Source organism: Phaethon lepturus, unplaced genomic scaffold, assembly GCF_000687285.1.
Source record: "Phaethon lepturus isolate BGI_N335 unplaced genomic scaffold, ASM68728v1 scaffold19294, whole genome shotgun sequence".
NCBI classification, from domain to species: Eukaryota; Metazoa; Chordata; class Aves; order Phaethontiformes; family Phaethontidae; genus Phaethon; species Phaethon lepturus.
In genome coordinates this window covers 6352-33362 of record NW_010537201.1, presented here as the reverse complement: position 1 = coordinate 33362, position 27011 = coordinate 6352, and the positions used below count along the sequence as shown (strand labels likewise).

The 27011-nt window shown below is 35.2% G+C and overlaps 1 protein-coding gene across 1 annotated transcript; it reads left to right on the top strand.

Moving 5' to 3' along the window:
• Positions 1-24943, top strand: NUP37 (nucleoporin 37kDa). The gene is made up of 9 exons (XM_010286430.1): positions 1-226; positions 2489-2613; positions 3608-3680; positions 9909-10003; positions 20014-20104; positions 22601-22782; positions 23289-23339; positions 23719-23812; positions 24594-24943. The coding sequence occupies exons 1-9, from the start codon at positions 71-73 to the stop codon at positions 24705-24707; spliced, it is 981 nt and encodes a 326-aa protein (XP_010284732.1). The 5' UTR covers positions 1-70; the 3' UTR covers positions 24708-24943.
• The last annotated feature ends 2068 nt before the right edge of the window (positions 24944-27011 follow it).

The following is a 27011-nucleotide window of genomic DNA, read 5'->3' as shown; positions in this document are numbered from 1 at the left end:
TGTGTAGGAATGTAGATTTTCATCCTGGAGAAGACATACTTTCATGATACCTTAACTTAGTTCACTGAAAATGAAGCAAGATTCTACTAGAAACACTGCTTACACTGTGGATTGTGAAGACTATGTGCACGTGGTAAAATTCAATCCATTTGATAGTGGAGATGCGTGTTCCCTCATTGCATATGGTGGCAATAATTACGTAGTTGTTGGGACGTGCAGATTTCAGGTTAGTTTGTGTTATTGTTGATTTTATTAGTTGTTTCTTGAAACTTACTTTGCCAACACCTCCACTACACACAGACCCTAGTTGCTTTCCTGTTTCCTCTCCTCCTTCTGTTATCAGGGGAGGATTTTACTTGTTTATTACAAGTCTGGGATATTTGTTTTTAAAGAAAATATAAAAGTATACCAGTAGAATACACATTGCTATAAATTACCATCCTGCTGGCGTAAAGTTCCTTTTGAATAGAATCATAGAATGGTTTGGGTTTGAAGGGACCTTAAAGATCATCTAGTCTGACCCCCCTGCCATGGGCAAGGGACACCTTCCACTAGACAAGGTTGCTCAAAGCTTCATCCAACCTGGCCTTGAAGACTTCCAGGGAGGGGACATCCACAACTTCTCTGGGCAACCTGTTCCAGTGCCTCACCACCCTCACAGTAAAGAATTTCTTCCTAATATCTAGTCTAAACCTACTCTCTTTCAGTTTAAAACCGTTACCTCTCATCCTGTCACTGCACTCCCTGCAAAGAAAACAGGAGTGCTCTAGTGGAAGAGTGATCCCATTTTAGTATCTCTTGCTAATGTTGGTGACGGCTGAGAACTTGTGTGTGCAACTTTGGAAATACATGACTTAATATTTTCTGTACATTTTTCTTTATCATCACAGGGTAATTGGCTCCTTTTTTGCAGTTACATTTGTTCTATGTACCTTTGCTATTTAGATTAAATTATCTTCTAAGGCTTTCAGCTAGCGTGCAAAGCACCAAAGATTACAGCTACTTTCAACTTTACAACTAAAATTTCTATGTTAATTTTATAGATATTTCTTTTAAGGAAAGACAGTAGAAATAATTACCTAATATTTTTTTTCTTTTCTCAGTTGTTTTTATTAGAGATCACTCTCAGACTGTTAGAAACAGTAAAATATGTTTTCTTATTTTGAAATTTTTTAGAGTTTTCATATTATGAAAGTTTTTAAAATGTAAACCACTGTGTACTGCATATTTTTATACTGTATAAGACTTTTTTAATTAGGGTTTTGTGTTTTTTTTTTTTTTGCCTACATGCTTGAAAATCAATAGGAGACAACCGGAATTATTTTCGGAGTCTGTTTTTAAGCTTTTTTTCTTCAACTCACCTCTATTTTACAGTGTTAATTTTGTACTTTATCTAATATGAATAACAGCATAACTGATCTTTTTATTATTATTATTCCTGTCAGTCTTATTGTTGGAAATTTTCTGAAAAGCACCTAGTGCTAACTGAAAGAAACTATTGTCATCTGTATTACCCTCTTATCTTGTGTCTGGTGTAGGCCTTAAAAAGGTACTAATTAAAATTTTGACAACCAGTGGTACAAGGTAGTTTTTCTATAATTTTCATATCCTCCCTTCCCTTCCACTGAGTATCTCAATGACTCCAGTAGGAGAAGTAGGGGGAAGTAAAGTAAAGTAAGTAGGGGAAGAAAATGGTGTTCTTGCTCCTTGCTTCAAGAAGCACTGAAAAACTCTGGATAATTTCATGCTTCCTCAGCTAGATTCTTCCTAGCCTCTACATTATGCAGAGGGCATACAGAGAGGTTCCTTACCTCAAAGCAGAATCACGACATAGAGAAAATTTTGTAGAAATATCCTTTGAGGTGCACTATTAGATGTTTTGAAAACTTTTAAAGAGGTCAAGTGATTGACTAAATCCACAACCCCAACTCTTGTTTCATCTTTCCCATCATCCAGTGTGCTTACCAGTGGGAGGAATAGACAAATTAGTAATTTATGTCATGCTAGATGAGGGTACCTTTCTAGCTCCTGCTGTTTGAAGAATGTTGTTTTGGAAGTGCTAGTATTTTTCCATAGTATGAAAACAGCTTCAAAAGAGGATAGCTTTAATGATGTGCTTGCTTTTGTTCACATTGTTTCTTCGCATTGCAGTGTGTTCTTACTTACCATGCTGTTATAAGTGTCTTTAGTTGTATCTGTGAGGATATTGCTTATACAAAGAACAGGCTCAGCATCTTTGTAGCTCAGTTCTGATTTTTGCGCTCTGCATTGGCCTCTGCCTTGAGACTGCAATAATTTCATTTATTTTTAAGTACTTACATATTTCAAGTTAATACTTTATGTTCCAGGTTTTTACTTTGAGCATGTTACAAGCTAAAAAGATCCCAGGAACATGTAATTTTGAAAGCCTTTCAAATTCATATCAGTCTGAATTGTTAGAAGTCATTAAGACATTGTTCTGAATTAGCTAACTACAATATTTCTATAGGAGGAGGATGCAGAAGTGGAAGGCATGCAATATAAGACACTAAGAACCTTTCATCATGGAATCAGAGTTGATGCCATAGCATGGAGTCCAGAAACTAGACTTGATGCTTTACCTCCCCAGATAAGGTACTTCTAATAAATGAGTACAATGAATCCCTGTCTCTTATCTGTTTTTCCTAATGCCCTAATACTGGACTAAATTTAAAGCTTATGGGTGAAATGTAACCCTTTAGAAGTCACCGACAAAGTCTCTGAACACTTCAGTAGAACATTTTCATTCTTAGAGTCGTTCTTTTGTTGGTGTTTTTTGGTTCTGTTTCTTGTGCCTCTTGCCCCTCCCGCCAGTGAACTAGCAGTAAATAATTGTTTTCCTTATTCATTATTTTAATGGACCTAAAATGTAGTTAGTTCTTTCTTTCTACATCAGTGAAAAAGGAATTCCTTTAAGAACTTTACTAAGGATGAGACTATTGTAATGGCCTGCTTTATAAAGCTATTTGTAATGGTCTGCATTGTATAGGCTGTGTTTAGGAGCAAGTCAGAGGCTATTTGTGATACCTGTTGAGGTATAAATCTAGAAAGGTAGTTAACTATTAAATATGCACTTAAGAATCAAAATGTTCTCAAAAGAAGCTTGTAAGCCTCTTCAAAATTATGATGGTTGCTTACTGCTGCATTTTTATACAGTCTTTTGTTTAAAATATGCTACAAATTGATTTATGTATTTATGTTTTGGTATTTTAAAATGCTGATAATGGGGTTCTTTTTTGTGCGCTGTAGCTTAACTGCCACTGAAACTTCCCTTGGATGAAGTTATGAGAGGTATTTCAGGTAGTTGATAATTGATTTGGATTTAGTTTTGTAAAATGTTTTGTGTTTCTTTCCATGAAAAAGTATTCTTGGCACTTGACACATGCTATTTTGTAGATAAGTTTCAACTGTAACTCTGCTTGTTGCGAAAGCAGAAAAATTAAGATAGAAGCTTTTGTGTTTTTGTTTTTTTAATCAGAATTTTCCTTTGCATGTCACTTTGCAGGTTTAAACTGAAGGGAAACTGATAAAAAGTCAACTATTGCAGTGTTAATTGACTGAAGGGCTTTTCTTTGTCTGTTGAGTGTAGGTTTTGTACTGCGGCTTCTGATAGGAAGTTAAGGCTATTTACTTCAGACTTGCAGGACAAGAATGAATTTAAGGTAAGGGCAACTAAGCTTATTTTTAAAAAATTATTTAGTCTTTAGTGAAGTCTAATCTTTAACTGCCCCTCTGGCCTATTTTGCTTAATGTACTGTATGAGAGAGACCACTGAACTTATTTTTAAAAAATTATTTAGTCTTTAGTGAAGTCTAAGCAAAATAGGCCAGAGGGGCAGTTAAAGATTAATGTACTGTATGAAAGAGAGCACTGAACTGTGCCAGATCCTATATCCATCATCTCTAGGGAAAATCTTTGTATTGTATATACCTTTCTGTCTCTAATGTGGGAATAACCATAACTATCAGCTACATGATCTTTTGATTTAAAAGTATTTATGTAGCAATTTAACCAGATTAAAGAAAAGCAAGAAGAAGTGTATGGATCATCTAAAATATACTCAGAGTGTTCTACAGGTGAATTTCAACTTGGATACAGTTCCTTTATGTAGAAACCTGTAAAATTTTATGTGATGTTGGTTATTGGACTCCTCTATGAGAAAAGCAGATTTAGTAATTTCTCCTTCATTGGGAACTGGAGGTAGCAACTCTTTCAAACAGTAGAAAATTTAAAGAAAGAATACTGAATTTAGTACATAACTGCAGACAGGTACACTAAACATGCCCGTAGGCTGTCACTGGCTTATTTCTAAGACAGAAACAAAGGAACTGTCTACTTCAAATACAATTTCACTTCCCTTTCTTTCAGTATAGATGGTAGAGTTCTTAAACCAGCAATATAAAAAAAGCCAGGTCTAAATACTGTATTCACTTTATAAGCTGAAGATTGGTTTTCTGGAGATCTCTTTTTTTTTTTTTGCAAGACATGTCAACTCTTATGTCACTTGGATGTGTACGTATTCTTCAAAATTTTACCTTTGAAACAATGTCCCAGTCCAAGTACTCATATTAATTAGATGTTTGTGCTAACCGGTTTGAATTTGTTTTGTTGAGGTCTCAGCCAAGAATAAACAAGGCTAATTAATACTAAAAAATAGGGGGAGAGTGTTCCTTCTTTTTTAATGCTTTGGTATATAATGCCTCTTTTGGTGAGAGTTGTGTTTTTAGTATAAAGGAGAAAAGGAGAGTATTCTTTGAGTGTAAAGGAGACTTTCATTTGTAGTTTGGTAATTTGTATTAGTAAGACAATGATATTTGTCATACAGAAACAAAGTGAATTGTAGATGTCACTTATGTGGCCATACTGATAATGGAATGAAAAAAGGCATGGTATAAGAAGTAAAGTTGGATGTTACTAAAACCCAAAACATCTTTTATTTAAAGAAAATACTTTTTATGTTACTTCACACATGTTCATACCCTTAATTTCCTTCTTTCATGTTTGGCCATCTTACATGGCTTTGTCACCCAGGCAGTGGGATAACTGACATAGTTACAATCAGCTTGGGTGGCCCTTCTAACAAAACATTTCTAAAAGTTCTTAATGCTGTTTATTTGTGAGTTGATGTCTGTCATTCCTTATTAAAGTTATATATTTATATGATATGTGCCAGTATTACGATATTGCAGACAACAGGCTTTAAAGTTAAGTTGTGAATTAAATCTTTTAACTTCTTAGCAGAGTATAAAGTTACTTATTAATTGTGTATGTCTATTGCAATGTTAGAAATTTATAGAACTGTTTGTAAGCACGCAGAAGAGAGAAAGGATGAAATCACTAATAACTGTGCAGATGATGGATGGTTAGTAAGTGGAAATAATAAAATGTGGGGATGAATCTGGTACTACAGGCTCTATTCAGCTCAGTTCACCATCTAAATTCTAATAGTTTGTTTTATTTTGGATTAATAAAGGACCTGATGGACTGTCTGCTAAAATCAATGAGAAGTCTCTTGACTTCAGTGGACACTGATTCAAGCCATCGATGAGCGTGTTTTTTCCACATGTTTAGTAAATATGAAAGCTGTTAATTATTTTTATTGCGGGTTAATTAATGATGAACAGTTCTATGTGTTTTTGCCAAAAACTGAATGTGACAGCTGTGATAGTTCATAACTTTCATACCTCTTCCTGTCCCTATGTCATCTGGTCCTCAGCAAAAGGTATTGTTACACCTTCCAGAGTAGACTTCATGTCTACACCAGCTTTCAGACTACACATTGATGTGGGATACAGCCCAGATTTAATTAAATCAGTAGGAATTACCAATGAGATCTGCCATTTTGTTCATTAGGAACTAATTGCTTCCAGAGGAATAATCAGTATTATAACTTCACACAAACACATCTTTGATAAGTCATTAGCTTAAACTTTTAACATACAAGTTCAAATAAGCAGGTTTATTCTAAAGTAGAATTCTAGTAAGCTGTTTATTACTGAATCAGAATGAGATTACAAACAACACACTTCTAAAATAACAGTAATTTTGAATATACCCAATGAGGTGATTCTTTTCTAGCTTATTATCAATGCATTATCTGTATTACAACCAGAGAAGCAAAGGCGGCAACTCAGTAGCACAGTCTGCTGAGTGCTATTTTTACAGAATAGAATTCTCTTCATGGGTTATTGTTTTCCCAGTTCTGACAAGATTTTTTTCTGGTATCTGACCAACACAAATGACACTTTAAAACATGCACTTCTAATTTAGGGGAATTTATTACATAGTAGTTTTGACTGGATGCCTAGAAATAAATTTGAAATGCCACATTTACATTTCCATTAAGATAGCAATTATTTTTCATACAAAACGTTTGTTGGAGAACTGATTCATCTACCCTTAGGACTTCTTTCTACACAAAATGCTCTGACTAGCAGTTATAAACTTCTACTGCAAAAGTATGTTCATTGAATAACACATCAGAATAATTTTTATGAGAGGTAGTGAGTATAGAGACCAGAGAGCATTAATACAACAGGTGCTGGACATTACAATGTGGTATTTAGGCTGAACAGCCACACCTGTAAGTACTGGAGGTATAGAAGTTATTTTGCCCAAGAAGGAAACAAGCAGTTACAATATCTTGATTATTTGATTGCAGCTGATATGAATAAGCTCCTCCAGTGTCTAATGTAGACAGAAGGACCACAGAATTTAATTTTTGTCAGCTGAAGATACCATGGATGCTGCTTCATTTTTGACACTACAGAAACCTAAAGATCGTTTGATGCTTATGCAATACAAATTAGAAGTGTTGGTTTGAATTTAACGGTGAAGCCAGTACCTTTGTTTATGCCAGCTCCATCACTGGAATTAACAGTCTAAGTAAACTTCATTAAGGATGTACTGAGACTGAGGAAAAAGTAAAAATCTATATTGTTACTGGGTCAGACTTGGTCTAACGTTGAAAATAATCAGAAAACAGCTGAAAATACACATTTTTACCTGAGAGTGAGGAACTAATTAGTGAAAAGGAAGAATGACGACTAGTGTGTTTATATTGGTGGTAATGTTGTCTTTGACACTATCTTCTGGGGTTTTTTTGGACAAAAAGTGTGGAAAATACTTTCTGTGGGTAACCATCTTAATTCCTTATATAGGAATACCTTATACCTATATACTTCTTATCAAGAAAAAAGTAACACCTAATTCTATTCACAAAATCTCTGATGTTCACAATACTTAGTGACCTGTGCTGAACTGGCTTTCAGTAAAGTTTGATACAGTGGTTTCTTAGTAATAGTCAATTGATACCTCAGAAAGGCTATTTCATAAACTTGAGGTTGAGCTCACGATGAACACATGGAAGACTTTGATCCATTGTACGGTACACACTTTACACATGGGATTTTCAGGAGAGGTACAAAATGTGCAAACAAAGCTGAAGGAAGTATGTGATTACAGTCAAAATGTAATCTCTGAACATTTTGTCTTTTGTAGTAAACAATTAGTATGTGTTGCTTCAGGAGGGATAGACAGAGTAATCTTACTGTGTTTTCCCAGTGGAAAAACTGTCTTGATGTAATTATCAACAAGAAACTTGAAGCATACTGAGTTTTCCATTACTTTGTCAACACAACTAATCCAATATTTATGGGTTGGATAAAGCCCAGAACAACAAACAAAAGGTAAAATATGACCGATGGATCTTCCTGAAATCTTTTTCTTCTTTTGAGGTTTTCACTTGGAAATGAATTGTGGCTTCCTTCTCCTGCTTCAAATTTTGTTTAATAAAAAGCATATTTCATCAGAACAGTAGAAGTAAAATGAGGCAGGATATTTGAATTCAGAATGCTGAAAATTTTCAAAAGACTTGGCATTTCTGTCTAAATAGTTTAGCATCATCTTAGGATGTATTAGTTCTAGTATAACACTAGGTTTTAATAAAATTATGAGCTATTAGAAAAAATTAAGTTGGCTGCTGAAAATGTTTCTGTATTGAATTGATGAAGCATTCACAAATTTTTTAGAGAGGGGTATTTAGTTATTGTGCATACTTGAGAGATTTTTTTTTTTATCAGTTCTGCATTTGTTCCTCAGAATAGCTACATTTAGAGAACAGATAGTGTGTTTTCCTTTCAGAAAACTGCGGAACTGGTTGTTCTCATTTGACCATGTTTTCCTGTGCAATCTCTCCATGACATGCTATTATCCAGAGGATATTTTTGTCTCCTTTTCATGACACCTTGCTGGGCAAAACAAGAGCAGCTATGCCATGAGACTTAATCAGTGGGACTGAAGAGGATGGAACAGTAACAGACACATCTACACAAGGATGTGTGCCTGACGTAAAAGTTTAAGTAAGATTTCTGTCAAACAGACCATAGATGCAGTTAATGAGAGAAAATATGGTGTAAATGCTCAGATGGAGCAAACCAGTATCTTAACTGGCTACTGATTTTCTAATGAGACCAGAGATGATTTATTCATACCTAGCCCCCATGTGAATGAATTTGAATGTACTTTAAACTTTGACTGGACTCTGAATTAGATGAGTTTTACATGCTTGCTTAATGCTAACTGTGTATAAGTTTTTTCACTTAGGTATTTGAGGATACCATAAACCTCAATAGATTACTTATGCCTGTAGATACGTACAAAACACTTAATAGAATTGAGTAAAAATGGTGTTTTGGTATTATTGCCAAGATAGCTGAAAAAGCCTTAAAATATGTAAAAATTACCTAACTTTTAATTTTTACTAAAACCGGGTTTTTGCTTTTATTCAGAAAAGCTATGCTGCTAAGTTGGTTTTTGTTATAGATTAAGTTATTGTCAGTAGTTTGAAATAAAAATGTCACGATTAAGAAGCTTCAGGCAAGAACAATTACACAGTAACGAGGTTCCCTTTGAAATTACCTCGTGCTGACTGATAAAACTGTAAATGTTTCCTTTTGAGTGACAGTTCACATGTACATTCACACCATGAGTGCTCCTATCCTGTTATTTGAGAATGGATGATCTATTTATTCACAGTACAAGAAGAGTGTGCACTATACCCCATTTTCTTTCCTCTTCAGCACAACAACATATAAAGCAGGGAGCACAAAGCACTGTGTCTGTTCTTCTCAAATGTTTAATAGAAATTGTGCTTAATTGCTAAGGTGTTGTATGGCTTGCTTGGTTTTGCTTGTACTGTTGTTCCTCATTTTTGGTTTTCTTAAAGTCTTCAGTGTGCATTGTCTTCTGTTTCATCTTCTTTCACTGAGAGTTTTTTCACTGTTTGTTTTTCTAAAGGTAGCCTTTTGGCCTGCCATCTTTAGTGGACAAATCCTCTTCGGCAATTTGTGCTGACTGCTTAGAAAAGGGCATATACTAGACAAGTGGCTGGTTTATTGCACTTTCAGGAAAAACCTCTCTTGCTGCTTGCAGGAACCTCTAGTAAAAACTACTGTTCAAAGCTAGGAGTTACTTACCCGTAATGAGAGTTCTTTAAGATATGTAGATCATGCATACATTCACTTCCTGCTCATTCTTCTCTTTCTTTCTGGATTTATTGTCTTCTACCTTCAAAATTCAGTGGTTGAAAGGAGGATAAAAAGTTCTGGTGCGATTCACTGATCTCTGTTAAACAAGAGCATCAAGCTGACCTCTGTGGTAACTGCAAGAAATAGCGGGGGGTCCTTTCACTTAACAGTATGAATCTACACATGAATTAGATATTTTAAAGAACTCCAGTTACTGATAAGTACTTTTTTTACCTTCCATGTAAAATGATAGCTTTATCTTAACACTGGTACGTCTTTCCTGTAGTGGATCTATTAAATACATTGTGGACTGATGGAACAGTCAGCTCTAAGGTAAAAGTATTTCTGTTTTCTGGTTGGCAGACATTTGATGGCCACTCAGATTACATTAATGATCTGGTGTTTGCTCCCAAAGAAGGTCAAGAAGTTGCAAGTGTAAGTGATGATCACACCTGCAGGTATGCATTTTGTTAAATCCATTAATGAAACAGTAGTGCTTGGCTTTTTCTCAGTGTGTATGCTTTATGCGCTTGCTTAAATAAATAAGCATTTATTTCTTTATATATTTTTAATGGGCCTTCATAGCCCACTAACAAGACTAGTCCACTAACAAACCAGCAAGTGGACTAGTCTTGTTAACCAAGTTGTGGACTGGCTTTTTGTTGTGTCTTGTGGGTTGTTTTTTTTCAAAGCAACATTTTGAACTAACTAGATACAATGTGAAGAAAACTGTTCTGTCTTGGCATTACGTACACTGTAATTTTTCCTGCTGGGACAGGAATAAAAGGCATGAGAATAGGAGAAAGAAGACCTGCTTAGCTCAGCACTGAACTGTACAGACCCTCTCTATCCATTCTGTCATGACATGAGTCAAGTTTAAAACCAACATACGTATGTGAACCTGTCCACTTACCCAAATATATAAGCCTTACTAGGAGGTAGGATTACATAGCCGAAGGACAGTACCATACTAACACCACTGGTACTGGCAGCTCATAGTACCATGATTATAGCTGCTTCAAACCAATGTATTTAGATATTTGTAACTGGAAGCAAAAGGGAAACATGGTTAAATACTTCGAAAAACACTGGTTAAGGTTTTGTAGTACAGGAGTTTTTCCTTGTGAAAAGGTCCGCCATCCCCCTCTTCTAGTAGTGGACACAAACTTTAAAGCTGCTCTTCTTATCCCTCCAATGCAGCTCACAGTTGGAGGCACAGTAGGGCAGCTATGCAGGCTTTGCAAGTCATTGCAGTAGCAGCAAGAGACTTGAGAAAGCATAACCTTTGACTTTTCTTTGTAACGGCTGTGATAATTCAAAACTTGTCTCAGTTAAGGAACTGTTTCAGTTTTTTCTCTAATTATATGAATTATATATTTGCTCATTGAAGTTACCACCATTTCAATTCCTATATAAATGACCAGGTAGTACTCAAGTGAAAAATTGCTTTTTCTCCCCAAGCCGTCTTCTACCTGCAAAGAGAATAATAGCTCTTAAAATGATTACTCTGTGTTTGAGACTTTGTAGAGAGTAGATCATCAACTGGTATAAATCACAGCTTTAGCTGAGCTATTCTGTTGTACATAAATTGAAAATCTAAAAGGTCTGTGATTTTAACACCCCTGGGGAACTCAGAAATACTACTTTGACCTGTAGTCAGATTTTCCATAGACTGTCTGTCCATATTCCCAACAAAATCATTAGGAATGAATAGTAGAAATGTATGACTTATTCATAGCTTGTTCCGATTTATTTCCTATCCTTGATTTCTTCATTAAATCTAAACTAGTATTGGTCTTATTCAGCAAAGAGCTGTTGGAACGTGTGGCCTTTTTTTGTTTTTATGAAATGCTCAGTGTTCCTAAGATGAAAGAGGAAAAAAAAAAACTTTTAAAACCAGTAGTCTAATTAATACTAAATTAAAAGGAAATTAAAATGGTATCATTAATGTATACTATCAAGATTTCAACTTAGTAACTCTGAAAGACATTTTATGCAGTAAAGCATAAAGTCTTTGGTTAAAAGCCATGGGAAGTAAGTAGGATTTTTTTTGGCTACTTGAGTTCTTATTTTTTTCCATTCATGCATGTTGAGCATGAAGACTTTTTATTGAATTTAAAGGTTACGCTTTCAAAACTAATGGAAAATGCATTCCCTGGGACTTACCAAAATCATTCCTTACTTACTGTGTAATTTGCTTCAACAGTAATGTAAGAAGAGGAATAATTCTTCTCTCTCTACTGAATTTCTATCCTGAAATTGTTCTCGGGATACATCATCTGTTAATACCTTTGGAATAAAGTTCTAGAACAATTAGTACACAAACATGAAGTTTTGAGCATTTGAGTATTGTTCTGTTAGAGTCCCACTTTTTATCTTAATAATGTCTTAATACAGTCTTAATAATGTCTTAATACAATGTGTCCGTATGTACAAAATTTATACAAACATGTAAGGAATGATTTTGGTAAGTCCCAGGGAATGCATTTTCCATTAGTTTTGAAACCGTAACCTTTAAATTCAATTTTTAAAGTCTTCATGCTCCACATGCATGAATGGAAAAAGTAAGAACATGTCAGATACCAGCTGGAGAGGCTGTGGTGATGTATTCAATGTTCTTACCTTTAAATTTCGCTATGTCATTCAGGAATTCTTGGTTTTTGCACATAGTCTTTGTTGGCCTTGTTCATCTCACAACACAAGACTGTTTCCCAGCTGTGAGGTACAACTGAATTAAAAATACTGTTGCATAAAAATAATTGCAGTAGCCATCTACGTTAAGTAGTTGTGAATAAAAGTGTTGTGTGCATTCATAGGCAAGTGAAGAGGTATTGGTATGTAAATATGCTGTATGCTTATGTATGCTTTGCACTGAGAATCTCAAAACTAACATAACATTAAAAAGAATTGCTTTTCTGAAAGAAGAGACCTTTGGAAGACGCTTAAAACCCACTGTGTTAGAGTTACTCACAACTGTATTTCTATTAAAGATAAAAATCTCTGTAGCTAAAATTACATCTGCAAAGTTGACTCAAAAATTCAAATCCTGGGTCCTAAATATAGTGTATTACTTCCTTCATTTTGTCCCAAGGATGGCTATGTTACAAGACAGATGAAGCTGTTCACAAGCTTATAGTTAATTTCTATCTTTCGCAGGATATTGTAATTTTCAAATTTTGCTTATTTTATACAATATATATAGTAAACTAATATTGATGAACTCACAGGATAGTTTCTTGTGTTTCACTTTTTTACTCATTTCATAATTGCTTTACTCTTTCTTAAAAAATAGAAAATAAAACTATTTTTAAAGTTTGATTGTGAAATTTAAAGAAAATGGTAGAAGATTGGCAGAGGAAATAGGTAAAATAACTACTGTTATATTAAACTAAAATTTGAATCAGTTTTATTGATGTCATACGTGTTAATGTTGAGTACAACTGAAGTAAAAATAAATAAAAGTAAATATCTTGTGTATACATTAAAAAAAACCAACAACTTAGGCTATTTGTACATTCTGCTGAAAGCCAAACTTGGTCATGATAGGGGAAAAAAAAAGTAAATTACCTCTTGGATTTAATCTAATAGTTTCTTTTCAAATCTAGGGTTTTTTTCTTCATGATCTGCCTTTCATATGTCAGTTTCAAAACTATATAATATTTATGTGTAATTAAAATAATTTGCTTGTTCATTTCTTGATATCATAAGAGCATGTTTAATGAATAAGAAAAAATCTTTTAGGATAGCTTTAAGGAATATTTAATTTCATTCCGTAAAATTATAAAGCATTATACACTTTGAACATTTGCATTGCATTATGTGTAGGAACATGTGCATCCCACTTCACTAATGAGAACTGTGTGCAACTCCCTGTGCACTACTCTTAAGGAATAAAAATATTGCTGGCTTTTTTGTTATGATTTTGAAACACAATATAGGAGGCTGCAGGGATTCAGATGTACAAATGATTTTGTTCTGATACGTAATGAAGCCTCTGCAAAAAGAATATAGGAAATGTTTGGAAAACAGCACAAGCACTGTTGGTAGTTTTTGACACCATCTGATGTTTCTTGAAGTATTTCATGCAAAATACCATCCTGGTAAAACCCACTAGTCTCATATGCATGCTAAAAAATAACCTCTGACTGTTAAAAAGTTAATTCAGTCTGACTGATAACCACCTCATACTGCATCCTCATATTGAATTGAAAGATTACTGACAGTATCAGGCCCTTAATAATAGCATCATGGCAATTTCTTATGATCATCAAGTGCTGGATTGGCTTGTATTTTAAAAAGCTGAAAAGGACTTGCCCATGCCTCTTACTCGCTCCCTTTCTTTTTTTTCTTTTTTTCATTAGTCCTTAAGCTACATCATCTTCCTCTCTTTTTGTGTGTGTAATAGAAAAGAATGTGCAGTTGACTTATCTCCCACTTTATCTGTGAACCTACTTGCCCTTTGATTCCTTGCTGAGTTCTCTTCAGCGGCTTATGCCATGGCTCAATGTTGCTTCATAGAGAAAGACTGTGAATTTATTTATCAGTCACTGTGTTCTCTGTTGCACATAGCACAAATGCCGCTCCATCAGGCGGCCAGTTTTGCTCCCTGGACAGGGATTTGGGGGAAAGGTTTGATATCACTGGAAACTAGCTTAACTAAAGTCTCAAAATTTATTGTAGCATTTCATGTGTTTTTAAGGTTTTTTAATCTGTAATGTATTTGTTTACATGGTACTCTTATGTCTCAATTATTTTTGTGTAGGTCTTTCTCTAGACAATATGAAGGAAAGCCAATGGTAACTTGTTTGGTTTTCTTTGTCTCTTTAATGTGTTGCCAGCACTTGTTGCACTTGAGTCTTACCTTGTTAATTCAATTTCAGGTTTTGGCTATATTGAAAAGTTGTCATTCTCACAAATAAAATATAATTTTGGAGGCAGGAATAAGTATCTTCCCATTCCTAGTGCACTAAATTACGGGTTTTTGCCAAAATTTTTTTAAAAGGTATCTTATTTCATGTTGTTCTGTCTTTATCTGTTTGTTGTGATAGAATTCCCCAGTGTCTAGTCTTTGACATTACACATTTTTTGAATGCATCCTTGTTTGTCCTCCAAATGTAGTTTTACGCAATTTCTGTTATACTTTACAGCTATGATGCAAGTATTAACCAACAGCTTCTGTTGTCCTTCACAGTCACTATGCAAGTATTAACTGGTGTCCTGTTACAGGATCCAGTCAGCTTAAAAAAAAAAAAAAAAAAAAAAATCACTTTCCAAATCAAATATTTGGAATGTTATTTCAGTCTGGTCTTAAGTATGGATGAATAAGACATTAGTTAGGGAGTCTTCAAAATATGCAGATGAAATGGTAGCTATTTCCCATGTGACGCATTATGACTTACGTTAAGGGTCACAGAGTCCTAGCATTTAGTCTAGCCTATAAATTGTTCTAAATAGAAGTTGTTGCATTAGATTTGTGTAGCAGTTACCTTGTATTTTAGAAATTCATTGGCAGAATTGTAATTGAGTTTCTCAGTAACAGTCAGCCCACAGAAGCATATAGTTTTATGTCTTCATGGGAAACAATAAGCTGATAACACTTAACAGCTAATTTTTCTTTGGTTGAAAGGATACAGCTGAAGCTTCACATTTTTGCAAATATACTGCTTAGTCTCTGGCTTTGCTTTAGATAACTTCAGGGGGTTTTCTGTAGTAGTAGCATTGTGTATTTCTTAGACCTATTTCTGAGTGTGCATGTTCTGAAATGCTTATTAGCAAAGTACAGTCAGCTGAGATGCTTCACATAGTAGTGAACATACATGTGCAGTTCCCCTGCTTCTCCTACTTCTACCAACGTTGCAGGGGATAATCAGAATTACATCCCACAGTTACCAGTGAAAAATAAATCAATGCTTGCGTATCCAAGTAGATATTACAAGAAGCTAGAGGGTAACATGGATTTTAACGCCAAAATCTAAAAGATACTAATTACTAATTCTTTAGAAATATTTAGTAACATTGACATTTCCTTTGACCACCAAAATAAAATGGTGAATATGGGTCAGCTTTCTGAAAGAGTATTTACACATTACTCTATGAAAAGGCTTTTATTTCATGAATCAAAAATAAGTGAAGGAGATGCTCTACAGGCACATATTTAGGAACCTCTGTGCTGAGTCAGGAGATAGTTTAAGATGGCTATACCTGGTGCACTAGTGCTAGGCACCCCAAATGAATTTCCCCTTTCTCCCCCCTGCAACCACTTTTGTGGCTTGTTTCGCAGTGTGCTGATTAGGGAGTTCTGCTACCTAGTTCTGCAGCGGTGAACTGTTAGTTGGGCAGTACATTATATTACCTGATTTATAAAAACTTAAATTCTTTATTTTGTCAGTAAAAGAAAATCAATTACTAGAAATTATCCTTAATATTACACCTTTCTCTTCTTCTGAATAGCTACAGGGGATTTCGGTAATTCCACTTCAGCCTTCTGTTCTTTCATGTCCTACGTAGTATTCTCTTCGGATCTTTGATAACCACCTCCATATGGAGTTGGCAGAAGACCTGAGACAAGGCCAGTGTTGGTTGTATTCTCCACGGTGTTAATTGATCTGTTGTCCTGGTTTCAGCCAGGATAGAGCTGGTTTTCTTCACAGAAGCTAGTGTGAGACTGTGTTTTGGATTTGGGATGAGAAACTGTTGATAATGTACTGATGTTTTGGGTTGTTGCTAAGCAGACAAGGACAGTCCAGCTTCTTGTGCTGGCCTGCTAGCAAGGAGGCTGGGGGTGCACGGGGAGCTGGGAGGGGACACAGCTGGGACAGCTGACCCAGACTGGCCAAAGGGATATTCCCTACCATACGACGTCATGCCCAGTACATAAACTGGAGTTGGCTGGGGAGCAGAAATCGCTGCTCAGGGACGGGCTATCGATCACTAGGTGGTGAGCAATCGCTGTATTGGGCATCACTTGTTCTTGTACATTCCTTTGTTGGTATTATCATTGTTGTTTCCTTCTTTCTTTCTGTCCTATTAAACTGTGTTTATCTCACGATAAAACCCACGAGGTTTTCTTCCTAATTCTCTCCCCCGTCCCTGTGTGGGAGGCGGAGTGAGTGAGCGGCTGCATGGTGCTTAGTTGCCGGCTGGGGCTAAACCATGACATCTGTGCACTTCCATTTTCCTTTTCTGAGATCTTCCTCTCCTCACTTGTTGTGGTCAGTGAGGAACAACTTTGTTGTGTGATCTCTGTAACAGGAATCTCTTCCTTCTCCATAGTCCTCTAGGCTTTTCCAGGGTGATAGTATTTTCTTCACAGTGGAAGATGTGAAATGGAGATATAAAGAAACATCAGTGAAGTGTATTAAAGTTAGATATTATTAAAAAAAAAACAAAAACATGCTGGACATTTTTAAGAGTAGGTCAGACAGTAATCTGTAATGGTTCAGGTATAGCTGATCATGCTTTGTGGTTGGGAATGGTATCAGATGTCAAGGTTTGTTCTAGTCCCCACCCCACTTACTAAAATTGTTGGAAATCCTATGTTAAAAGAATACTTTTTTTTACTTTCATCTTCTGGGGATTTGAAAAACACCTGAAGGTTGCAATAGAGGTTTTTTCTTTTACTATTGTAAATGATGGGCTTTATTCAGTTAGGATTTGGTTTTGCTCTCTAGTTAGAATTATTCAGAATTCAGAAAGTTAGAATATAAAATAAGGATCATCTCCACTGCCATAAGACAGGTTTTCAGATGTTCTAATGAATGCTTTGCCAACTTTAATAAAAGTCCATTATGTGATAAAATTACTGCACATATGCAGCATGTCATCATCCATATTCATGCATATGACATAAAATATAGTTGTTCCCGCACAGTCTGAGTATCTTTGCACTTTGAGATAACTGCAGTTGTCATCTGTTTGTTTAATCACAGGATGTGAGTGACAAGAGAAATGTACTAATATCTGAAGAATTTTCTTTAACGGTATTTGCAACTATCTGTATTTTGTGTTAGTTTAAATTTTGTGAGCACTGCAGCATATACTTTCTCAGTTCTTAGTTATTTTAAAAATAATGAATTTCTGAGCAGATTACATATTATTTTTGAGGCTTTATATTATTCAAACTTTGTCCCTTATTTCAACTGTGGTTATTCAAACCTGTCTCCTTTAAATTTATTGTGTAAGCTTTTTTAAATATCAAAAAAATACCACAAGCCCAATAACAAGTCTATACAACAGTGGTTGATTGGGGGGAAGAGGGGAGAAGAGGGTGACATATAGCAGGGTTACAGAAAATAAGGATGTTTGGAGAAAAGTAGACACTAGTTTGCTTTGGTATAAAATCATGGTAATATTAGAAAAGTTTCAAGGACTTTGAACGGGAGGCAAAATGCTCAGTCTTTTTGGATTGATTTACATGATAGGAATGTGGACAAAACTAGAGGGTTTGTTTTAGCATCTGTAGCTGATTTGGTTACAATTACTGACTAACTGAAATTCAGTTTGGCTAATTTTTGGTCTTTGCACATTTTTTACTCGGGTTAGTCACAAAGAAATACTGAAAAGAGTTAATTGAACACATATGTAATTGTAAACTTCCATACCAGCATGGACTTGATGCAGTCCGACAAGGATCTATTTTGATACGTCTTGCCTGGTTTGTTGTTGGGGTTTTTTTTTCAAAACTAAATGATACCATCTTTGTTATCAATAAAGAAGGAAGAAAGAGGGGCATTTATCCTTTTTTCCTTCCTCCTATACTGTTTGTTACTAACAATCTTACCATTCTTACAAAGTAACAGATACAGTTTTGTCATTTTATAAATAACAAAGTTAGGGAGGTAGAAAGCATAAATTTCTGTCTCAACACCTAATAACCTCACTCACTTCAGGGAAGGAAACATGATGGCATGCTCCTTTGGCCAAAATGATTCACCGTCTTCTGTTATATCATAATTTTCTCCCTGCACAGTAAATACACATGGAAAGTGTTGATTTGACTTGGACAAATCTACAAGGCAAAATTTTTGGCAGTAGAAGAAAGTATTGTATGTTTCTAAATTACCTAATCAAGTAGATATTTCATTTTTTAAACGGTTGTCAGGTTTTTGTTTTGACTTTTTTTAATAAGGACACTGATCCTTCAAGATTAGAGACGCTGCGTTTTCTACAGGGAAAACAAATATTTGATCTGTTGTGGTTTGGCATAAGAAAACAACATTGTTCATTAAATATATTTACTTTATTCCCATATATTTTGTCTAGACTTATGATGTATTATTTAAGAGTTTTTTGAAATCTCTTAAATATAAGGCTCTAAGCACCCTGGTGAGATATAAACTAAAAACAGTCTGGAGGAAGTCAGCAAAAATCCTCTAGAATAAACAATAATAGTACATAGCCACTCTTAACTCAAAAGACTGGGCAGAACACTGCTTAAAAAATTGGCTGTTTCTATGGTTTTATGTGTCAGGGAGGAAGGATATATGTGTGTTTGGGTGTGAAAATGCATATAAATAGGATGCAGCCTTGTGGTTCAGACTGATGTTCAAAACTGTGATGTCTTTGTCCTACAACTGAGCTACTGATTTTGTAGGAAAAGAGGCAGTTGAGCAGTGGCTGTGAGGTAAAATAGTCTCGTTTGGTTTTGTTGCATCTTATAAATTAAGTAGCTTCATGGCTCATTAACACTCCTATCGAATGCATCCAAAGAAAACTCGCTCATCACCTAACCTAGTTTTGGTGTTCAGTATACACTTCCCTGTCAATCCATATTGCCCAAATATTGTCAATTTTTAAATTTTTTTTTAAACTGCTTGATATGTCCTGTAAGTTCTTCTAAAGGAAAAGATTAAACTAGCACATGTGATTTGTTTGTTGAAAGCTTGCCACGATCCTTTGTGGGCTAGTGTGTTACCTCTGCCATAGACCCTTTTGTTTGCCTGAGCTTCATTTTATTTTCTTATATTTCCATTATGCAATCTTGTCTTACCAGGGAAAAAATGGAAATGCATCTGTTAGACAAGCAAAATACTTTAGTGCATGGTCTTATCCTTTACATGGTAATGTGGATGATTTTAAGTTGCTTGGTACTTCACGCTAGGTTGCTTGTATTAGACCAGCACTGACCTTCCTGCTTTGTATTGTCTCTGTTATTTATGGTATAGTATAAAGGCTGTAGTGTTGACTTATGAATAAAGTGGGAACGAATCACCTACATACCATGTCTAGACAGATAAACTTGTCAAATTATTTTGATATTGCCCTTTTAAACAGAGGCTCAGCCTAGTTTATCAATGTTAAAATACATTCTCTTCAGCACTGACTCTTACTGACTATTTGAAGTGATAAAGCACAAACACTACTTCATGTGGTCACTTCCTTTGTGAATGTATAGAGGCACTGAAAGTTAATGTATATAAATGGCAATAAATAGTTTAATACATTGGGGTTTTTTTTCCTGTTGCTTTAGGGTCTGGGATTTGGAAGGAAATGAGAAGGCCCATTTTGTTTTACGTTCTCCTGGAATGAGTGTTTGCTGGCATCCTGAGGAGGCTTTTAAGGTTGTGTGTTCCAGCTCTTCACCCTCATCACCTTTAAAATAACAGGAGGGTGGACTTACCTGAACTACGAATCTTTGATGTTGTAGTAGGATTGACGTTTGGGGAGCTACTGTACATTGTAACTGGATATTCGTTGGATCTGCTAACGTGAAGTCACTGTAAAGAATTCTCATTCTTATCGTTTTACCCTCAGTCCCTCACTCCTCCCATCAGAAATATTCCTTCTTGATTATATACATCATTACAATGTTGGTAACTATTCTGCTGATGGCATATTAACTTATATTACCAGAGAAAAATTCATGTTTTTCTCAGTCATGGTAACATGGTTCACCAATAACAGAGACTCTTATAAAGCATGCCAAATTTTGAAAAGGATCTCTTTGAAGTTAGCAAGGGATTTTTTTTGTTGTTGTTGTTCTTGCATGGACTATTATGAAATATGTGCTGAAGAATCAAAACAAATCAATAAATTGTGATTTTATACTTATCTGTTTATTGTACTGGGGAGGATTAATCAGCTGATATATACCAAAATGTCCAGCTTCATTAATGTTCTAGTCCTTGCAATCTTGGATTTATTATTCCTGTTGTGCCAATCAATAACTGCCTTAAGCAGGTCCAAATAGTTGTTCAGATTGCCACAAAAACACACACTTTAAACAGAGAAAAGCAGTCAAATAAGGTATCAAAATATTTACATAGCAATAGGGAAGAAGGATCTCTATTCTCACCACACTTTCCACCAATATCAATATCCGGTCCTTCCTAAGAAAACTAGGAAAACTGTTGATTCAGGTGGTATCACAACTGAATGTGTTTGCTACTCTTTGCTACTGGGCAACTTTGTAAGCAAACAAAATTACTAGATTAGCCCAAAAGCATTGCAATGCGACACCAATCTTACATCGTATTATCTTGTCTTTTCTTTGACCCTTATCAAAGAGTAGGCACAGGATTTTTTTTTTTTTTAAAGAAAACCCCCTTCAAAAAGCTAGTAAAACTTCAGAGGCCAATGGTTGTTAAAAAGCTTATTGTAGGTCAAAATGCTTACTGTGCCTTTAGTTTGCAGTAAAGCATGTTTTGGTGACAGCTTTCTTTTTCCAAACAAACTTTTTTTTGGAAGGCAAAGTTTTTGCCTTCCTTAATTATTTTTCATTACTATCTGAGAACCATTATCTCCTCATGGAGAAAAGCTCTTTCATCGTTTAATCAGAAAGCTTTTTGTACAGTACTTAATAAACAACTACTTGAAGATATTACTTTAATCAAAAAAGTTCAGATAAAATCTGTTGCAAACTGTTACAGGATGAAGCAAGAGATAGTATATAAATTCAGTAAGTGTGAATCCAGATTCTACAATTACACTGATCAATATTGTTATTTCCTTGTACAGCACTATGTCTGTCAGTCAGTTTTTTGTAGTCAGAACAGGAACTTGAAATTTCATTCTAGAAGAGTAACTTTTTGATTTACAATTCTAAAAGCACAGTGCATCTGTGGTTAAGAACTGGTGCTTCTAAGCACCAAAATTATACACATAGATATCTAAAGAAAAATAATGTAATCACTATGTATAACAATGTGACAGTAGTATGGATTAAAGTGCTTTTTATTTATTGGTGGAAGAGTGTTCAGGAGAATGTTTTAGGGTACAAAGTGAAAAATTGTACCTATTTTAATATTATTAAGATTTCTTGAAAGTATGCTAGGTTTGCTATAGAGTAGAATCATAGAATGGTTTGGGTTGGAAGGGACCTTTAAAGGTCATCTAGTCCATCCCCCCTGCAGTGAGCCCCATTTAAGTACTGGAAGGCTTCAATAAGGTCTCCCCAGAGCCTTCTCTTCCCCAGGCTGAACAACCCCAACTCCCTCACTCTGTTCTCACAGGAGAGGTGTTCCATCCCTCTGATCATTTTTGTGGCCCCCCTCTGAACCTGCTCCAACAGGTCCTTGTCTTTCCTGTGCTGAGGGCTCTACAGGTGGACGCAGTACTCCAGGTGAGGTCTCACCAGAGCGGAGTAGAGGGGCAGAATCACCTCCTTCGACCTGCTGGCCGCGCTGCTTTGGATGCAGCCCAGGATACAACTGGCCTTCTGGGCTGCAAGAGCACATTGCCGGCTCATATCCAGCTTTTTGTCTGCCAGTACCCCCAAGTCCTTCTTGGCAGGGCTGCTCTTAATCCCTTCATCCCCCAGCCTGTATTGATACCGGGGGTTGCCCCAACCCAGCTGTAGCACCCTGCATTTGGCTGTGTTGAACCTCATGAGGTTCACACGAGCCTATTTCTCAGGCTTGTCCAGGTTCCTCTGGATGGCATCCCATCCGTGAGGTGTGTCAACCACACCACTCAGCTTGGTGACTTCTACAGACTTGCTGAGGGTGCACTCGACCCCACTGTGTATGTCATTGATGAAGATATTAAACAGTACTGACAAAATTATTAAGACTCATTACGTGCTAAGTTTACAACGTTTATTAATTTCTCTTTAACAGCTGATGGTAGCAGAGAAGAATGGAACAATACGATTCTATGATCTAATTACACAGCAAGCCATTCTGTCCCTAGAGTGTGAACAAACACCCCTGATGTCAGCAGACTGGTGTTTAAAAAATACTCTTAAAATTGGAGCAGTTGCTGGAAGTGATTGGCTAATCTGGGATATCACTTGCTCCAGGTATTTTTATACACATGACATAGGTTTCTTTATTCTCTTAAACAGTACAGGATGAGATGTGGCTGCTTTGCTTGAATGCACTGTGTATTATATCACCTATTCAGTAAATGAAATTGAAAGTGAAATTTCAGGAATTATGAAATCCATACAGAACATCCCCTGGCATTCTTTTTTTTTTATCTGATAAAGAGAACATTGTCTTTTTGTCCATTTGATACAGCACCTTACTACTGTTTACCTCTCACTGTAAATTCTACATGTTTGTTAAAATTTCATTCTAAGTCATAGATACCTAATTATTGAACCATAATAAACTGGATAACTATTTCAGTTTTCCTACTCCAGATTGAGACATAAGATGCAGGAGTGCTCTGTTTTCCCTCAGCTTTTTCACAGAGAGTAGACAATGTGTCCCCTTCACTGTTAAATGGTACATGCTTTTGGTACTTATTGCATGAGCTGTAGTTGTTTGCAGAACAGTTCTTTACCCTGAATGTCTGTTTTAGTTATCCACAGGATAAGAGACCTGTCCATGTTGATCGAGCCAGATTATTCAGGTATAACTGTTGTCTCTATTCTGTGGTTTTAGTCTATATAAATCTGTGCACATGCAAGGAGTAGTTTGTTTAAGGACCTGGCTGTGTCGCACTTAAATAATTTTTAGGGTGATCTGGTCTATAAACTTTGAAATTTGTGAATTACCTACATTTAGTATATATGTGTTACATTCCCATGATTTTTTTCTGTTTTACAATAACATGCATATCGGGTTGTGGGTGGTGAATAATTTACAAGCCAATTCTCTGAATTTATTGTTCTGGTGTTAGTAGAATATTTGACAGCATCACACAGTCACAAGGGAGAGAACTCCACTTTGTGTGCACTTCTGATAGTCTGCTAAGGGTTATTTGAAAAGTATGTTCATTTTATTCATAGGTGGTCCCAAGTGAGTGAAAATCTGTTTGCAACCACTGGATATCCAGGAAAGACAACTACTCAACTGCTTGTTCATCATTTAGGACATCCTCAGGTAAACTTTTGAGTTCAGCTTTTGACTGGAATTACATCTGTTCTCTTCAAATTAGCCTTATAAATAGTTAAAAGCCACAGTTAAAAACTAGCCCAAACCATCCAGAAATGCTACTTGGTCTACCTATTTTGTTTTGTGTCATCCATGCTAAGGGGGAAAAAAAAAAAAATCACACCAGACTTAACCTGCTATTTTAAAAGCTGCATCATCTGTATGTTTTATTTTGCTTTGCCTTATCAGTGCTAAGGGGAATAAAAACACATTTAACCTGTTACTTAATAAATTTTTTAGTATTCCTAGTTCTAAAGAGGCTAAAACCAGCTTTTTTTGTAATTTACAGATTTAAACTAATTCTATTTTAAATAATGAATGAAAATGTATCTAGAGACAATGAACACAAAGCATAGGAAATATTTTGGTTTTGTTGGTGTTAGTATACATTTGTAATGCTTACAGTAAAAATATTACCTCCAAACATAGTAGTTGTGAGTATGCTTAAATTACAGGAAGTAATTTCATTAGAAAAGGTTTCTAAGTTTGAAAGCATGCCTTTAGAATAGTAATAGTGAAAATAGCTGAAACAATTTGTTATCATAGAATATTGTGCTGTATCTTACTTAAATGTAGTAAGTAGTTACTGGAACTAATCAGATTTTTCATTTGGATTTCTGTTGTATTTAAACTGTATTTGATTATACAACTTGGTATATGTGGTATAGAAATCATTTATACGGTATGTTGTATTGATATTTCTTTCTCTCCCTTTTTTTTTTTTTGAAAGCCCATTCTTACTGGCACTGCAGCTGTAGGATCTGGTTTGACATGGCATAGAACTCTTCCACTATGTGCAGTTGGAGGAGACCATAAAATTTTCTTCTGGGTAACTGAAATGTAAAATAACCATTTGCCTTCAACATGAAACTTTACAGCATAATGTCTCTTTTCTAGTAAAACGAAGGAATGTACTCTCTGTACTGGTATTTATTCACTTGGCGAACATAAGAACAAGTAAAATATGAAACATTTGTGTTTTATTTTCAGCTTGCAAATACAAGCGCTTTTGTAAAATCAGTTATCATACGTCTGATACTTGGTTACTTCCCTTAAATAAAATGTACACTTTTTTAACATGGTATTTGGTGTGAAATGAATTTTTTTAAGGTTGGGGTTTTTTTAAGAGATCTTGTATGCAGTAATCTCAGTCTGGCAGTCTTGCTTAGGTAACACAGCTCAAATACTTTGAAATTGTCCAGAATACCTACAGAAAGAACATCTGTCTCTGTATTCGCTTTCCTGATCATCACTATCTTATAAGAAAGAAATGCAATAATGCACTGTCATAAAATGTTGTCTGTGAATGTATTTGCTGAATAAACTAGTTACCAATAACACTGAAGAAGCTAATGGTATAATCGAAATGATAATTTTAAGAAGTATTATTTCTCTTAAGATGACAGAGGAATTTACTTCAAGTATGCCAAACAGCATGTGGGTTTTTTCTGTTTACAGCCTTTTACAGGAAAATAAAAGACATCCTGCTTTCTAGAAGCATATTTTTCTTGTCCCTCCCATACAAGACCCAGAAATGAAATAAAAGAGGAAAGAGTAAAAGACAGAGGCAGCTCCTGTCTTCAGTATCCTTTTTGCATGCTTTTGCAAGTGAAGTGAGATCAAAAAATTCAGCTAGTGTAACAGCTGTTTACAGCATGGTAGCCATCCTTATTAGCAGTAGATAGATTTTAAAATGCTCTCTTGTTGTCCCTATTTATGCTGGACACATACAACCAATTCAGAATTAGGACAGCAAAAAGTGAGATTAGAGTCACCCCTGTTTTTTATTTCTTATAATTTCTTTTCCTTCAGAGATTTTGCTTTCCAACTGCCACCAAAATCTGCCTAAAGGTGAATGTAAAGTTCCTCATAGATAAACCTATATTCAGTATTGTCTATTGAATCTCATCCTTTGTATGAGAAAGGACTTAATTTCCTAAAGGTTTTAAAGTTCTGTTTATTTTACTCACAAAGGTGTTCTACTGACTGCCCACTTTAAAAAGTCAAATGTGTAAAGCAGTCCTCTAAGGCTTGTTTTGGAAAAGTTACTTTCCTTTTTTTCTGTTAAGTACTATTATACTTCTAAAGCATGTTCATCTAATTGCAATACTTGTTAAGGTTTGTAAGTAACTATGGGTTGTTGACTAATTAGAAAAAAAAAAGTCATTCTAATGCAAAAAAATGTTAATATCTGCAGGTAAGTGAATGAAGATGAACTCTTACTGTGTGCATTTGTAGATTTACATAAGTTACCAACAAACTAAAGCTGCTTACCATCTGTTTCAAGATACTATAATCATTGGATTGTATTTATCAATGTAAAACACTTTTAATTGAATTACTAGAGAATTTTTCTAATACTGTTATAACCCTGGAAGGTCTTTTTAACCTCTTAGGACTGTCATATGTACTTTAAATTGAATTTGTTTGCCCTTTTCTAAACAAGAAAGACTTTTCATGTGTAATCACCATTTTCTTCCATGTTAACATTCTCACTACTCTTCTTTAATATGCCACAAAACAAACAAAGAAACAAACCAGCAATAATTAGCATAGATGATGAGTTTTCTTTTGTGTAGCTGATAATATCCCTGTCTTCATGAAGTGTAATACAATGGGACAATTTCAAACTATTTGTAAGACCTTTTTTACTTTGTCCATTGGGGTTAGTTACCGTCTGCTGCAGCTTGATCTCCAGTTATCCTTACTAAGGAAACAAAACCTGAAATTATCACAGAATTTATTTGTGCTAATTTTGGAGGAAAGTAATGCCAAATCTCAAATTAAAACAAGTTCTATAGATAAAAATTAGAGGAGTCCAAAATACTGAAATCTTAAAGACCGCTCACTTTCCTAGGCTTTCAGTGAAAGAGGTAATTATTAAAGTGATATTTGAGATGCTTGTACAGAAAGCAAGGAAATTATTAAATCCAACAGCTGGATGCCACAAAGACAGGGTAAGTAGAGTTGGTGTAAGGGTATCCAACAGACTTAAATGAAGATAAATATTTTGGTATTACAGTAGTGTCCAGTCAAATCAATTGCATGCAACCTTTTGACCTTTTTTTCCAAATCTCATTCACCCACCCACATATAGTGCAACCAAAGCAGATTAAATAATAAAAAGGAGATAACCTTATAAAACCCT